General features: G+C 37.8%; 1 protein-coding gene across 1 annotated transcript; it reads left to right on the top strand.

The window, feature by feature from the left end:
• The first annotated feature begins 1,169 nt into the window (after window positions 1-1,169).
• Window positions 1,170-11,457, top strand: LOC21401288 (IQ domain-containing protein IQM3). The gene is made up of 14 exons (XM_024173600.1): window positions 1,170-1,238; window positions 1,761-1,891; window positions 1,996-2,064; window positions 3,656-3,727; window positions 5,432-5,501; window positions 7,414-7,580; window positions 7,678-7,792; window positions 7,946-8,011; window positions 8,098-8,186; window positions 9,418-9,505; window positions 9,892-10,038; window positions 10,158-10,250; window positions 10,700-10,801; window positions 10,952-11,457. The coding sequence occupies exons 1-14, from the start codon at window positions 1,170-1,172 to the stop codon at window positions 11,426-11,428; spliced, it is 1,755 nt and encodes a 584-aa protein (XP_024029368.1). The 3' UTR covers window positions 11,429-11,457.
• Window positions 11,458-17,279: the final 5,822 nt, after the last annotated feature.

Genomic DNA, 17,279 nt, shown 5'->3' on the forward strand with positions numbered 1-17,279 from the left:
TTTTATGACATTAATTAGATATAAAAATGGGTGTCTAAAATTCTTCAATGTTTAAAAACTGCCCATTCATTAAATTTTCCAAGTCAATCTTGGGTCCTTTATTCCGATGAAAGATTAATCTTCAGTTCTTATAGTTTACCTAGAAGAGACTTACTAATAAACTAAGGAAGATTTTATGGTGCATTTTGTGTAAATATTGTTGAGTATTCCCTCCATTTATTGACGACATTTTGTTGTTGGATCACAATTTGTATTTTTAAATGCGAGAAAAAGAAACAAATACCCCTTAAAACATATAAGTATTGAATTTTTACTCCCAGCTTACACTTGATTAATATCTTTTAATAAAAAAACTATATTAGTTAAAAATGTATTAAGTAAGAATAAATAGTTAAAGTCTTAAAACAATGCATTCAAATGGTGAGTTCACTAATTTTCTCATTAAACTAGGATCTTATTTGTAAAAAATGTTTGGAGTGCACCAACAAAAAAGGAAAAAAAAATTAATTAAACTAACATGTGGTTCTAAAGTTATATATATAGGTCAGAAAAAAGTGAAACTACACTTTAATTGAAGGTTTTTAACGATCAGTTCAGAATCATAATGGTAATTGGTTGGACTAATGAAATACAATGCATAATTACTTAATTTTAGTGACAATAAAATAGGCAGAGGAGGTGACAACTAAGGTAGGGTTTCATATACTAATAAAAACATGTCGTTTTTGGTAACACGAGCAAAGCATTGTTTATGGACAGATGAAACCGCAGTTAGAAAGATTCCTAATATTAAACGACAGTTTTCCTAAAGGGCGGTCTCGGTCTAAGACAAACTCATCAATGAGAGTTTGCCACTTCTGCTTTCCTGAGAGGAAATATTGCAACCGTTTCTTTTGTTCTTTCTTTGCTTCTCTGACCGCTCGGTTCTTCTCTCAAACCCAGTGAAAGAAGAGAGAGAGAGAGAGAGAGAAATGGGTTCTCTTCTCTCTGTAGAATATTCATCTCTATCCTCTCACACAGACGTTATCAATTTCGCATGTAACCTCCTATCTATACATACCACTCCAGCTCTGTATTCCCAAAATCAAATAGAGAAGTACCTCTCTCTCTCTCTCTCTCTCTCTGTAACGTTAAAAACCTTTCTGCGTTTCTTAGTTTTCTCGTAATCAATGGCACTTATGGAGTCTCAGTCTCTCAAGCAGCGGCTCTCTGAAGTTATCCGTTCCTTGGAGCAAGAAGTACTTAGTCTCTCTCTCTCTCTCTATATATATATATATATATGTGTGTGTGTGTGTGTGTGTTTAATGTAAGTATATATTGACTTTGAAAATGTGTATGAGGTAGATGGATGAGAAGTGCTAAATCTAAGTTGAATTTTGTTATTAGACATCTAGTTCCGTGGTAGTTGCTGTTAAGGAAAGAATTAAGAAGAAGAATTTTTGTAACTTATTATTTAATAATTGGTTTAAATGGGGTCTCTTTTTTCACCATTTTCCTTTTATTGCCTTCTGTTAGTGATTCAAGGACAATGATAAGAGTAGCACATATTTTTATCTTAATGTGTCTGGTGTTTTGGTGTTTTGGTATTTTGATATTGTTTTAGCACTAATAAACCTTGTGTGAAACATTATTTGAGCATTTCAGTTTGGGTTGACTGGGGTACTATACCACTGGGATTTAAAATGTCACATAATATATTTCATATATCCTCACTTATAATTTCAATTGGATGATTTTGTTTTTTAATTCTGTAAATGCAGGGCTACTTGGATTTTCATTTCAGGATGGCTCAATCGGTTAAGAAATTCAATGGTTCATTCGCCTTTTTGGAGCTCATTTCGACCTTTCGCGCTGACTGCCAATCTACCTTGCGGGTTCTCAGACAAGAACTGTACTATTCAGTCTTTGATTTGATTTTTCATGAATTTTGAATTCACCTTTGGTTGGTTTATACGTTGATGCTACTAAATTTTCTCCATTGTTTTTATTGTGCAGCGATCAACCTATTATAAGTTTTCAGGACATGGAACTGCTTTGTATCAAAATCAAAGGGAGCACGTCAAGGTAACGACACGATTTTTTTCTGTCTCCATGCATTCAATTAAGAACTATAATTGCATTTATTGAGATTGCACGCGCTGGATAAACTTGACAATGATTTTGGTCCTTTAGAATCTAGGAGATCGGCGAATTCTTTCGTGACACGTGGTATGTTAGTCAAGAATATGTATCTGATCGATCATTATAGTTTTTTTTTTCTGACAATAAAGATTTGCTTGTCGTCTGCAGGGATCGTCGTAACGGAAAATTTTATTCATTAATGTTACCATATGCCATACAGGAATTTCATTAGAAGTACCAAATCCATAAAAATGCGTGGTGATGGCTTTGTTGGAATATACCTAAATAAGAATTCTGTTGACTTAATAAGAATTCTTTTGATGCTTTCATGTGTTTCACTTAATAGAATTTTGTTGAAATTTTCATGTCAAGGAACTACGTATTGCATCAAATCAAAGCAAGCACACCATGGTAATAAAAAAGGGTTGTTTTGTCCTACACTAAGTTAAGAACTAAAATCTTACTTGTTAAGGTTGCAGATTAGAAGTCAACTTGTTCGATTATAATTTTAGAATCTATGAGATCTAAAAATCCTTTTGTCACATGTGGTGTTCTAGCAAAAAGATATGGGATTGATCATTTAATGTTTTGTTTCTATCACACGAGACATTTTTGTCGTATGTGAAGCGCGTCGTAACAAAATTTAGCTTTCCTTATATTGCCATTCCGTAACGGAAAAATTGAAAACCAAATTCATAAATATTCATGATTTTGGCTTTTTTGGAATATACCAAAATAAGAAGCATGTTTTTTTCATGTGTACTAATGCTCAAGGACGAAAAAGTCGTGATATTTTCATCTTTTTATTTTAATAAAGTTCTGTTGACTTCTTACTAATGCTGATTAAGTCAATTAGTTGAGTGTTAGAAGTTCCAATGCGGAACATATTGGATTGTTAAGTCAGATGACGTTATAATAATTCATGGCTAAGCCTTTCAATCCTTTTTGCATGTTAGGCTTTCAATTGTCATTTGTTATGTTCTTTTGTAGTGATTCAACTTTTTACTCGAACAACAACGAGCATCTTTTTCAATAATTTTTTTCCCTTTCCAATGCTGCTAGCTAAGTTTGAACCTGGACTTGATTTATGCTCATTTATTAAGAGAATGAAGTATTTAAAAAAAAAAAAAAAAAAAAAAAAAAAAAAAAAAAAAAGAGAGAAGAAGAAGAAAACCGATGTAAAGGAGTCAGAAAATATTGTTTTGCATTCATGTTGTTTGTTTATATTATTTTGTCTATATTTTCGAAGAGAAATGAGATAGTTAAAAAACAGAGAGAGAAGAAGAAGAAAACCGATGTAAAGGAGTCAGAAAATATTGTTTTGCATTCATGTTGTTTGTTTATATTATTTTGTCTATATTTTCGAAGAGAAATGAGATAGTTGCCTTTACTTTTAGGATAGCTAAAGATCAACTATCAAGCTTGTTTTGTTTATATATAACTTTAGTTTCTTCTTTTGCATTTTTTTTTAAGATGCATCACAATGTGAATTCCATCTGAGCTTCCTCTTTTTTGGCTGAATTTGGTGTTGCAGCATTGGTGTTCCGCGTATGACGCTCGCTTGCAGTGATCTGAGGCAGGCTATTTGTAACAATTCTAAAGAGGAGTGAGTATATCTTTCATGAACTTAAATTAAGTTGGAGCTTTTTTTTTTTTAATTTCAATTTGCAATTTCATATTAGAACTTAGATAAAACCAACATTAGTCATTGGTTTTAGAAGCGATGTAAAGGAACGCGACTATCCCTAACGGAGGGACATGAGAGTTCCAAGGAGGGATCATAGAGATTGATAAATATTAGGACAAAAGTATGAAACAGGGACAAAGATGGCTTGAAATGAAAACTCCCCTTTACATTGATTTTAAATGGTAATTTCAACGTATTCCGCAAACCGATGCTTATTTTTTGGGCAAAGTATCTATAACAAATGTATAATCCTGGCTTTAAGGAAGGAGATAATAGATGAGGCAAACGAAATGTTCATGATACAAGCTGTATTACAGTGACGATGGGTATAAAAATCCATTAAATTTCATGTACTTATAGCAATTTGAAAGAGAAAATTGCTTGGTACTTGTGCTTAAAGCATTCTTCTAAGAGGTAAGATCAAGTTTTCAAGAAAATTGTTTGGTACTTGTGCTTAAAGCATTCTTCTAAGAGACACATTAATGTTAGTCTGAAAAACCTTGCATGAAATGCTTAATGTCCCTAATGGATGACCTTTAGACCCGGGAGTTTCGCGTATGAGCGTTTAACAGATTAAGGGATCATTTTGTCGTCAATCTCTTCGTACATCATGTTAATATCTCGGAAAGATCAGTGTCGTTTGTTGTTGTTTTTGTTTTTTTTTCCTGGTCTTTTCTATTATTTCATATTTATCAAAATTCTAGTGTTCATCCCTCCAAACCATGTCACTAAATTAGATGTATCATCATTGATCATGGTTCCTTTTCTCTTTCTCTACTAATGACTAGTGAAAAGTCAGTATGCAATAAATCGGATAACTAGAAAAGGATAAAATTATATGCACTAATCTTTGCCTTATTAGACTTTATGTTTGGAATTATGGGTTTTCTTTTCAATTACATACAATGCTTAACCACACGTTACGCGTTCTCCTAGGTGTATCGTGGCATTGAACCGAATCAAGCATGAATTCCAGGCTATGCAAGACAAGTTGGATCTTATTTGTCAGGTACTGCAAATCACTATTCGCTCATTTTCAATTCTTTTTCTCCTTTTTAAGTTTTCCTACTTAAGCTATTAGAATTCCTGTTTTTAAAATTAGTAAACACTAAAAAGAGAATTACGATTATTTCCAATTCCACCTCCTAACAAGTAAATAAAAATTATGACCCCTCTTGTCTTTTTATTATTATTATTATTTTTTTTGGTTAATGAAAATTCGCTTCCCTCCAATTCTTGTTCTTATGGGGGTTGTGTGTTGCAGTTACAATTATTTCTAATTCCACGTCCTAACAAGTAAAATGATGATGTGGCACTAATTCTTTTGAAAATATGCCCCAAATTATTGATTTTAAGTCAACTTGTCCCCCAATATTAAAAGATCAGGCGACAAATCGATACAAAATCTATAGTTCAGGAGACGTTTATGAATAACATTAGAACTAGTTTGGAGGGGAAAAATGAGCCTTTTTCAAAATTCAGTGGACATGTTGGAACATGATACAAAGTTCACGCGACATTTTTATGATATTAATCCTAAATTATAATCCCTCATTTTTTTTTTCACTGCCATTTTTCTACTCCCCATGAATTCTTGTTCTTATGGGGTTGTGTGTGTTGCAGCTTGAGAGGAGAATCGTCACTCTTGAATTTGAGCTGGCCCCATGATGACGTCGTCAATGCATCTTCTAATGTTTGTTGAATGTGGGAATGTGGGAATCTGATCTATCTTCTGTTTGGACTTTGGTGATCAAATTTGCCCTTTACTTTCATGGTGTCTTTTAAGTAAATTTTAGTCGAGACTTTTTCGGTCAATTGTTAAGGTTAAACTGTGGTTTCTTTTTTTTTTTTTTGGGGGGGAATAATAATTGGTTTCTTTTGTTTCTCTTTAATGCGTTTACTAATCAATAATTCAAATAATTAAATTCCAAGAAAAAGAAGAATCAAATATCCGTAGAATTGTGGAGAAATTTATGTAAGCGGTGGGAATCAAAGTGCCTCTTATTCAGGAAATAAATTCTCCATTTAAATAGATCTACCTCAATTAATTTCTAAAAACAGAAGTAATTATTATAATACATAAAATCACAAACAAAAGTAATTTTTTTTATTTTTACCCTGAAACTTTTATTTTTTTTCGTTTTGGTCCATTTTGTCCTAAAATTTATTTATTTCCTCATTTTAGGTATCTTTTTTTTTTATTTTTTTCGTTTTGGTTGCTTTTACTCTAAAACTTATTTATTTCTTCATTTTGGTCCTTTTTTATCTTTGTTTTTCATTTTTTCATTAAAACTTTTTTTTTTCGTTTTGATTCTTTTTGTCTTAAAATTTATTTATCTTTTCATTTTAGTGCCTTTTATCATTTTTTTTAGCTTCTTACCTTAAAAGTTTATTAGTTTTTCATTTTGGTTCCTTTTTAAGATTTTATAATCAAACGCCTTATACTTTTAACAATAACACAACAATTAAAACTTATCCCCACATGCATATAGCATATAGAGTTCAACTAACATGTATATACATTTGTTGTTTTGTCTTGTTAGTTGCAACCAATAATGACTTTTTGTCATATGATTGGCTTACATATATTTTACATATATTAACATTGACCCTTTACTGAAATGCTTGGGTTAGTTTTTTTAAACCTTTTTTATGTTAAAAAATTATTTGTTTTAATTTCTGTAATTATTAGATAATTTGAACAATAATACACAAGAAAAGTATTGTCTATAAAAATACATTTTCTAAAGATCCACAAAATTAACCCTAAATACTTCACATATTATAAGAAAACTAGTGATAGTGACGCATATAAACTAACCTTTATCCGCTTTTTATATATAATTATATATATATATATATGTATATAAACCTTACACGAACATAAAAGTCAAATATTTCATTGTAAATAACAATTATTTTAACCTTTAAAAAAAAAAACCTTCTACTGGCTCCCTGGATCTCCAAAAAGGATATGTATTAATGTAGATTTATGAGCTTTAAATCAATCGTCAAATGGGTGACTTTCTTGCTTAAAAAGAATTTCATTAACTAGTTCTCAACATAATTATCATCGATTATTTATTACACATAACTTTCAAGGTAGTTAACATATGATTGTTAACTGAAACATTGTGCTAAATATATATATATATATATGTATATACATTTATATTTTTACACCATTAAAGCAGTATATAAGGAAATAACATCTCCAAAACTTACGGCAGCATATATGTATAACGAAATTTCAATAAAAGAAAAATATCAAACTCCATACTAAATTGTTTCAAAAAAAAGGACATCAAATTTCACAAAAGCACTTTAGTGTTGAAGTGCTTTGTGACTTGACATAAGTGGAGACCACACCGTCCTTCTCTTCTTGGCCAAATTTCCAAATAATGCAGTTTGTTGCCATGGCAGTACTAGTACGACCATTAATGGCCTAACCAACTCTGCCTCTACCAAAAAAGTGAATTGAAATAACATTAAAAAGAAAAAAAGAGAGAATACTTGATGCACAAAGATTGGCAAGTTCAAAAAGACGATTGGATTGTACATTTCTTAGTGCACTTGAACTGTAACATTTTCTACTTGTGACTCAGATTCATGTAGACTGCCACGGTGCTGAATCAACTGCGGTGATGGATGATTCTCGGAGTCGATGTGATGGCAATGTGTCAACAGCCGCGGTAAAGTTGCAAAAAGTCTACAGGAGTTACCGCACCCGGCGGAGGCTGGCAGATTCCGCTGTGGTTGCTGAAGAGTTATGGTACGTGCTAATTGACCGTATCTGATATGTTACTCTTTGGTTTTGAATTGAATCACTCTTTGTTTTGCCTGAAAAATGATGGGATTTTTGGTTGGAGGTGGCAAGCTATAAACTATGCAAGGCTGAATTACAGTACGGTTTCGTTTTTCGATTCCCATAAATCGGAAACGGCAGCCTCAAGGTGGAGCAGGATCAGCCTGATTGCTTCAAAGGCATGTTGCTTACTTCTCATAAAGTCTACAATTGCTTCCACGAGTCTTCCTTGATCTTTCTTTTAGAGTACTTTAGACAATAAAATTGAGAACAAAGAGAGATAATAAACATGATTGGAGTTTTTCTTCTTATCTTTTTTCTTTCTTTTTCAGATTGGGAAGGGATTATGTGAGAATTCCAAGGCCCAGAAATTAGCTTTTCAACATTGGATTGAAGCTGTAAGCTTTTTTTAGTTAATTGCTCATCTTCTTATCATAATTACTACAATTGTCATGTTGGTGATAATAATGTTGATGCATTGCAGATAGATCCAAGACATCGTTACGGTCACAATCTCCACTTTTACTATGATGAATGGTGTAGAAGAGATGCGGGGCAGCCATTTTTCTACTGGTATGCACAGATTTTCTTTAATGTTATGTACTTCTCCTTGGTGTTCTTGTCACATTGACACCTTACGTGCATGTCTTGTTCTCTTTTTGCCATCTCTATAAATAATGGTGCAACAGAAATCTATCTCAAGTTGTAATTTCTGAACTACGTCCCTCTTCAACGTTGTGACATTTCGAAGGCATAGAATTAAAGTAGAAAGGATGGATCCAAGGAATTTGTACGTATCAACAAGCAGTTTATCAGAGATGTTTGTTGCTTACCAATGCCTTATATGTGCCTGATCTTTTGCCCGATTTTCACCTTTCTTTCGCCTTTCGTAATTAGAAACTGGTGATATCATCGTATTCGAATGACCTGACAAAAGGATTGAAGGCACTTATCGCGGTTTAGGTGGCCACAGACAATGTTATGATTAACAAAACTATAACATGCAAAACTTTGCACCTATCTGTTATAGGATTTGAGTTATTATAGGAAATGAAAAGCCTAGACAAGTCTAGAAACTTCAAGGACTCGTTCACTTCGCGAATTCGAGTTGAGATGCGATATTTTTTAAGAGCTTTTAACTGTAATAAAAAAAGTTAAATGTGACATTTTCTGGGAGCTTTTAACTATAGAAACCTAGAACTGAAAATTTAAATCGGTGAAATGAACAAGGCTTAAGTGACTTCAAAGAACTAGAAGTAGAACAACTAGTTTAATATATGTCAGGAAGCAGCTGCAAAAACCAGACGTAGTGTCAAATGTTTTCCATACAAAATTATTGACCATGACCAAAAGTTCTGTAAGATTCAAAATTAAATTATCTTATCTGGTACCGATCCATAACTTTGATAAGACGAATGGATACAGAAACCCGGTGCTCTTATTTCTAGCTTCCAATTGTAGATGAATCGTAACCAGAATGGTTAAAACCTAAGATGAACAACTCTTATAAAGATCTTACTCTTTTAACACATTTTATTGTGTACCTATGCAGAAAATCCTTTTACTTACTTTTAGGTAGAAATAAGACTTCTGTTCCAACTGAGAGAAACCTAATGAGAAGGAGGGATATGTACAAGCTAAGGATTTCACAGTGCACTAAAATGCAGTTTCTATCCAAAGAACTCTGATGAAAGGTTACAAGATTTTTCTATTACTTTTCATTTGCATTGTAGCATGTCCAAATTATCATGTTGCACAATGGAAAACATGTTACTGAAGTACTTACATATTTTATCTTGTGCAGGTTGGATGTTGGAGATGGAAAAGAGGTCGATCTCACGGATTGCCCAAGATCAAGGCTAAGAGAAGAGTGCATCAGATATCTTGGACCGGTACCAAAAGCGAAACATCAAACTTTTTACAAATCAGAATTCAATCCGGAATTCCAAGATGTTCCCTAATAATTGAGAAAAATTGAAGGAGTTTTGCTGAAAATGAAACAATGACCATCAAATTTTTATTGTTGAATTTTAACAAAAACTAGACCATATAATATATCTTTTGGTTACCCTTCACTTGGTGACAGAATGAGGATTTATTTGAGTTCGGTGGGAGCACAAATAAAGACAAAATTTATAAGCTAAAATACTTTAGAAAATAAGTCAACTTCTAATATTTCTTAGTAATATTAGTAGGGCCCGAATTCAGATTTATAAACTTCAAGATAAATATCCTTTACTTCTCTCATGCTCATTGTGATCATCTTTCATGAAACCAGCAAGAGAGAGAATCCTATGAGTATATTATTGCTGAAGGGAGGATGATGCACAAACTAACTGGCAATCTCCTGGACACTAAGAATGGAACGCAAAGCAAAAAATGGATCTTTGTAATGAGTACCTCTAAGAATCTTTATGTTGGAGAGGTATGGACTCAGATGCTCACACACTGCTTGTTTAGCAGCTTTGCTAATTGCAGAATCTTCTGGTGTTTTGTTTTATTTTTTTATTTTATTTTATTTTTCTTATCTTTTTCCTTTTCCAGAAAAAGAAGGGATCGTTTCATCATTCCAGTTTCCTTGCAGGAGGAACCACCTTGGCTGCTGGAAGGCTCATGGCAGAATGTGGAAAGCTCAAGGTACAATGCGTCTGGTTGGATCTTCTAGTTTTGGGATGCAGAGATATGACACTAAATAAGAGATGATGATGAAAAAAAAAACCCCCCATTCCACCCTGTGTCTTCAAAAATGCAGAGATTATCGTCGTGTTTTAAGAAAGACAAGGGTGAATTTTGCCTGATTCGAAAAACGCGGGAGATAATCTGTATTTTTTCAAAAGCACAACATAGATTCTTACATTTTGATTAAACACAGGGGAGGTTTAGTCAAAATTGAAAGACCCTGAATGTAAATAAGCATAAACTATACTAATTCAACTTTCTTATATACTTGTGAAGAATAATCACATAAATAAAGAAGCTTTAATTGCAGTAAAAGAATTATACCGTCAAGTTCTTTCTTTCAAGTGTCTAATAAAGATGGCGCGTGGTTGAAGGTCAATTTTTTTCTCCGTATTCGTAACCTCCAGAGTGTATCGGCATATAGCGGACATTACCGTCCTACTGATAAAAGCCTCAGCAGCTTCCTCACTTTCCTCAAAGAGAATGAAGTCAACCTTGATGAAGTTCAGGTACACAACTCACATATATTATAATCCTGTATGACCTTTTCCTGCTTCTGCACCTTTTATCGTCCTTTATTTTTGTAACTATTACAATGAAAGGACACTGATGTTTTACTTCTTCCGCTTCATTTTATCTTCAATTTACATATACTTCAGGTAATGTCTCCCATGGAAGATAATGAGCACTATGATATTAGCATGTCATGTCGACAAGGACGTACATTTCAACAGATAAAAGCTCTTATATCACCCTCGCTTCATGTGCCTGGGGAAACAGAAAACGACCAACATTCTGAATCGTGTGGATCTAGTCAAGTTAGCAGAATCGGTAGTTACCAAAGAACCTTATCCAGTAATCTCCAGAGCCCTCAAACAAGGGTGCCAAAGAAAGAGATCCTGCAGAGAATCAAGTCCAAGAAGGAAGCAAGTTCTTACCAACTAGGTGAACAGCTATCTTTGAAATGGTCTACTGGAGCAGGGCCAAGAATTGGGTGTGTTGCAGATTACCCTACGGATTTAAGGGCACAAGCACTGGGTTTCGTCGACCTCTCGCCAACACTGCACTTAGCAGCATCAGCTTCTGAACCTTCGTCGGGCTCCAAATCATCACTTAAACCTTGCAGGATAATGTGAGCTGAATGTAAAAAGGATACGCATTCTTACGAGCATCGCAAACTTTACAAGTTTTCTAGAAATGTAAATTTCTTCATTTATTATTGTCATAATCTGTAAGGAACCTGGTTAATCACAGCCAAACACACACAACTCACACACAGATGCACAGCAAGAAGAAATTGAAAGGAATCAGGGTAGCTTTTATTGAATTCAACCGGCAAACAACGATTACAGTAGACAATCTAACACAGTAAACCCGAGATTTCAAGTACTCCAGAACTCCTAGCCACCGACGGTGGGAACAGTACAGAGACAACCAAGGGAATTCAACCCCCTTGCCCTAATCCTCTCCTGCCCCCCAAATACCCTGATTCCTACTTGCCTTTGCCACGTCACCTGTCTAGCCACTTTTTGAAATTACTTCTTGACCCCCAACTCTAGTCTTTTTGTCACTCTTACCCCTCCTAGTGTAAACGTTTGTCAATACGGGTCTGACAGTACCCCCCCTTCGAGATCAACCTTGTCCCCAAGGTTGAAGTCAAGAAATTGCCGACGAATTGAGTCTAGTGGCTCCCAAGTCGCCTCCCCCTCCGGCAGCCCCTCCCATTGAATGAGGAGGTCCAAGCCAGAAGGTCCTCCAACGCGAGAATAGCGGGTTCACAACACGGCTGCCGGTCGAACCAAGAGCTCGAGCTCCTCTATAAGCTGTGACGGCAAGGACTGACTTGCTGGGGTGTCGCCCCGAAAGGCCTTGAGCTGTGAAACATGGAAGACCGGGTGGATACGTGCGTCTTCCGGAAGCAGGAGCCGGTACGCAATGGTACCAATCTTCTCAGCAATCTCGAATGGACCATAGTAGTGAGGAGCCAACTTCTCATTACGCTTCTTGGCTAAGGACTTCAGCCGGTACGGTCGCAACTTGAGGAGTAGCCAATCCCCAGGCGCAAAACTAACTTCTCACCGCCGCTGGTCAGCAAAATGCTTCATGCGTTGCTGTGCATTCGCCAATTGTTCCTTGAGCTCTTCCAGCATGTCGTTATGTAGCTGCATTTGCTTGGTCACCTCCTCATCCATCGAAGGAGTGGTCCTGAAATTGGTACAAAACAGGTGGATGCTAGCCATAAACTATGTAGAAGGGTGTATGCTTCGTCGAAGCATTGTAGGTTGTGTTGAACCAGTACTCAGCCCAAGAAAGAAACTTCAGCCACGACCTTGGCTTAGCCCTGGTGAAACACCATAAATATGTCTCCAAACAGCGGTTGGCCCGCTCAGTTTGGCCATCGGACTCGGGGTGATAGGTTGAGCTTGTGCGCAACTGAGTTCCTTGGAGTTTGAAGAGCTATCTCCAAAATGAACTCATAAAGATAGGATCACGGTCGCTCACAATCGAACGAGGAACCCCGTGGAGCCGAACGATCTCACATACGAATAGCTCCGCCACAGACTTCGCCGAGAATAGACGAGCAAGGGGGCAGAAATGTGCAAACTTGGACAACCGATCCACCACAACTAGGCTTGTGTCCCGTCCCTCCGATTTAGGGAGGCCGCCTATGAAATCCATAGAAATGTCCTCCCAAATCCTATTAGGAATTGGAAGGGGTTGCAACAGCCCCGCCGGAAGCATAACCTCGTTTTTGGAACTTTGACAAACCTTGCACCGAGCCACATAGTCTTGTATTTCCTCTTTCATGCCCGGCCAAAACACATTGCTTGACACCCGCTTATAAGTGCAAAAGAAGCCCGAATGGCCACCAATCACCGAGTCGTGGAACTCGTGCAACAATCGAGGTATCCATGGTGAGGAACACGGTAAAACCACCCGTCCTTTATAGAGCAACAACCCCGCCTTCTCACTGTATCCATCCTGAACTTGCTCCTCAGCCAATAGTTTTGCGAGCAACCCCTAACACTGGTCATCCCCCCACTAACCCCTCCTAATGTCCCCCACATCCAACAGCTGTGGAATGGAAATGGCAGTAAAAGTCATTAGCTGCTTATCACCCCTCCTAGACAACACATTAGCGGCTCCCGGTTTGAATTACACCTCAAAATCATACCTAAGAAGCTTGGTAACCCATCGCAATTGCTCTGGTGGAAGCACTCGTTGATCCAATAGGTACCGAAGACTTTGTTGGTCAGAGCGGACCATAAAGCGTGGTCCCAGCAAGTAGTGACGTCACTTTTGTATGGCAAACACCACTGCCATCAACTCCCTCTCATAAACCAATTTCAGCCTACTTGACTCCGATAGTGCTTTGCTAAAATAAGCAATGGGCCGGCCCTATTGCATAAGGACAGCCCCTAGGCCAGCCCCTGATGCGTTGGTCTCAATCAAAAAGGTCTTGCTAAAGTCCGGCATAGCCAACACCGATAATGTGGTCATGGCCCTCTTAAGGGACGCAAAAGCTCCTACCGCCTCTTCCTCCCAACCGAAACCACCTCGTTTGAGCAAATTGGTCAAGGGCCATGCAATCTCACCGTAGCCCCACACAAACCGGCAATAGTATCCGGTCAACCCAAGAAACCCCCATACGTCTCGGACACTCTTAGGAGTCGGCCAAGAGTTAATGGCAGCCACATTGGAAGGGTCCAGCGCAACCCCCTTGCCCGAAATGATGTGGCCGAGATAATCCAAGCTATGGCGGCCAAACACACATTTCTTCAAGTTAGCAAATAGCTTCTCCTACTACAACACCTCTAATACCTTTACCAAATGGCCCCGATGCTCTTCCATGGTCCGGCTATATACTAAGATGTCATAAAAAAACACCAAGACAAATTGGCGTAGGAATGGGCGGAAGATCGAGTTCATAAGGGCTTGAAACGTCGCCGTTGCATTAGTAAGGCCAAAAGGCATCACCAAGAACTCAAAGTGGCCCTCGTGCGTTCGAAGGGCAGTTTTCTCTACATCTTCCTCATGAACTCGTATTTGGTGGTACCCCGCTCTCAAATCCAACTTAGAAAACAACTTCGCTCCGTGGAGCTCATCTAGTAGCTCATCGATGACTAGGATCGGAAATTTATCTTGCACGGTCAATTGGTTAAGAGCCCGGTAATCGACACAGAAGCGCCAACTCCCATCCTTCTTCTTCACTAAGATGACCGGACTAGAGAATGGGCTGCTACTAGGTCGAATGATCCCGGAAGAAATAATGTCGGCCACCAATCTCTCAATCTCCCCTTTTTAGAAGTGTGGATAGCGGTAAGGCCGAATGTTAGGAGGATCAGCCCCATCCTTCAATACAATCCGGTGGTCGCGTGCCTGTTTCGGGGGCAGCCCCTTAATTTCCTCAAAAACATTCCTGAACCCCTCTATCACATCCTGCAACTCCCCCGGTACGACTACCGATTGCTTACCATCCTCCTGCCCTACCACCTCACAGAGTTCCAACAATACCCCCACTTGTCTGCCCCCTACCGTTCGAGTCAGCGAACGAAAACTCACTGGCGTACAACATAAAGCGGTATACCCAATCCAACTCACCCAATTGTCCCCCACCTTGAATTTCATGGTGAACCAAGACCAATCCGCCCGCACTTCTCCCAAGGTCCGCAACCATGTAACTCCCAAAATAATGTTCGTGCTTCCTAAATCAAGTAGGAAGAAATCTTCTACCACCGTGAACCCTTGTACGGACAACTCCAATCCCCTACATACTCCCTGTTGCTTGAAACACATACCGTTGCCAACCTGCACCCCGCATTTGGTCGACAAGTCACATGGTAGCTCTAGTTCTTTCACAATCGTCTCCGACACAAAGCTATGAGACGCCCCACTATCAATCAACACCACCACCACTCGGGAGCCAATTGTGCCCTTAACTTTCATAGTTTTTGCGGAATTGAATCTCATCATAGAGTTAAGGGAAAGGTCTACCTTCTCTTCTGATTGTTCAGTTTCGGAGTCTTCCGATTGTTCAGTTTCAGAGTTCCCTTCCTCCTTTGGTTCGCCTTCCCTAACCAACTCGTCCCCGATGGCCAGCAATAATTGAAGTTGCTGCTTGCTCTTACACCGATACCTGGGGCTGTATTTCTCATCACACTTGAAACAAAGTCCTTTTGCCCTCCGTTGTTGCACTTCATCCTTAGACAAACTCCTATAACCACTCACTCCTCCTCCCCCCCGGACTATTGGAAGAGGATGTCGCGGCCCGTCCACGACCGATCTCCCCTCCCTCTCTTCCGGCATTGGATCGAAAGGAGCACCCTAAAAAAGGCCCACGGCCACTAGTGGCCTCGCTAAATGAATATGACCGTCCCAAACCTCCAGCACGGCCGCGTTTCCACCTTCCTATTTTTTCCACCGCCTCATTCTGATCTTCGATTTGCCGGGCCATCTCCATAACCTCTTAGAGAGCCGTCGACTTATGCATTTTGACCTCAGCGCGCACATCTTCCCTAAGTCCATTTAGAAAAACACCCTTGTAAATAGCACTCGGCTTTCCCAGCACCGGCACTGACAGCAGCTCAAAACGGTCTAGGTAGTCCGCCACTGACCCCACCTGCCTCAAAGCCATAAGCCTCTCCATCGGATCCCCCTCCTTAGCTCTACTAAACCTCTTCAAAATCACTACTAGAGCTGAAAATTCGGGCCGCCCGGCGGCCCGAAAGTGTAGTTCGGGCCGGGCCGGCCCTAAATAATTTTATATAAGCCTAGCCCGTCCCTAAGGCCTGACGGGCCTAGGGCTGGGCCGGCCCAAATCGGCTCGGCCCGGCCCAAACATGATTTATAAAAATTTAAAAAAAATGAATTTATAATAAATAGTGAATATTGTAAAATTTTAATGGAATAAGACTTTATTTATGTAATTATAACTGTCTCATTAAAAACCTTACCAAGAAAAACCCATTGGGATAAAACCTTGGTAAGGAAAAAAGAGTGCAGTATTATTTTCACAGTTACAATTTATATATACTTAAGAAACAAAAATATCTAACTGCCTGCTACACTAATCCCGGCATCAGAAGCGTCATCGTTAATGTATAAGTTTTGAAATTGATCCATTTAATCGTTGTCTTCGACTGTATGTTGCATTTGCAAAGAAGCATTTTCTCAATCTTTTAGACATATTAGCACCTCAACTATTTCTGGAGTCAACGAAGTCCTTCTTTCTTCAATTATCCTCCCAGTTGTGCTAAAGGCAGATTCTGAATACCCCGTTGATACTAGAATAGTTAAGATATCATGTGCTAATATTGAAAGTACTGGAAATCTTACACCTTGTAGCCTCCACCATGCCAAAATTTGAAAATTGTCATCATTATCAGCACCATCTATCACTGAGAATTCTGTCTCAAGGTATCTGTTGAGCTCCCTATATTGTGTCGTCGTTGGTGTTAATGGTGGTGGCATGACACTCAGAGTCGCAGTTGATGACGAACTAGAGCCACCACGATGAGAAAATATAAAATTCCAAAACTTCTTTTTTGAGTGGGCCGGCTGATCTTGTTGCGTTTGTTGAGTTGTCAAGTTACCGAACTTGCTCTCGTAAATTGCATAAATCTCAAACAACTTCTCACGTGTGTTAACAACCTGTGAAGTATAATCTATGTCCAGCTGGCCACCGATATGAGAAATAACATTTTCAAGACCGGATAATTTTACTCTAGGATCCAAAATAATAGTTAAACAATACAAAGGAATTTCAGACCAATATTTCATAAACTTTGCTTCCATTTTTTCTACTATCAATTTAAATAACATATCATTTCTATACGTTTCAAATAAGTCTGTAATCTCACAAATTTGATGCAATACTAATGGAGAAGTAGGATAATAAATACCAGATAATAAAACAATAGAATCATAAAAAACCTCCAAAAAAGACAAATCGTTCGCAAATAAACCAATCAGCTTCCTGCAACATTG

This window comes from Morus notabilis, unplaced genomic scaffold, assembly GCF_000414095.1.
Source record: "Morus notabilis unplaced genomic scaffold, ASM41409v2 Scaffold521, whole genome shotgun sequence".
NCBI classification, from domain to species: domain Eukaryota; kingdom Viridiplantae; phylum Streptophyta; class Magnoliopsida; order Rosales; family Moraceae; genus Morus; species Morus notabilis.

Coding starts and splice junctions, on each gene's coding strand:
- LOC21401288 (XM_024173600.1), top strand. CDS start 1,170: ATGGCACTTATGGAGTCTCAGTCTCTCAAGCAGCGGCTCTCTGAAGTT. Junction 1,892..1,995: donor CGGGTTCTCAGACAAGAACT/GTACTATTCAGT, acceptor TTTATTGTGCAG/CGATCAACCTATTATAAGTT. Junction 7,581..7,677: donor GTGGTTGCTGAAGAGTTATG/GTACGTGCTAAT, acceptor TTTTGGTTGGAG/GTGGCAAGCTATAAACTATG.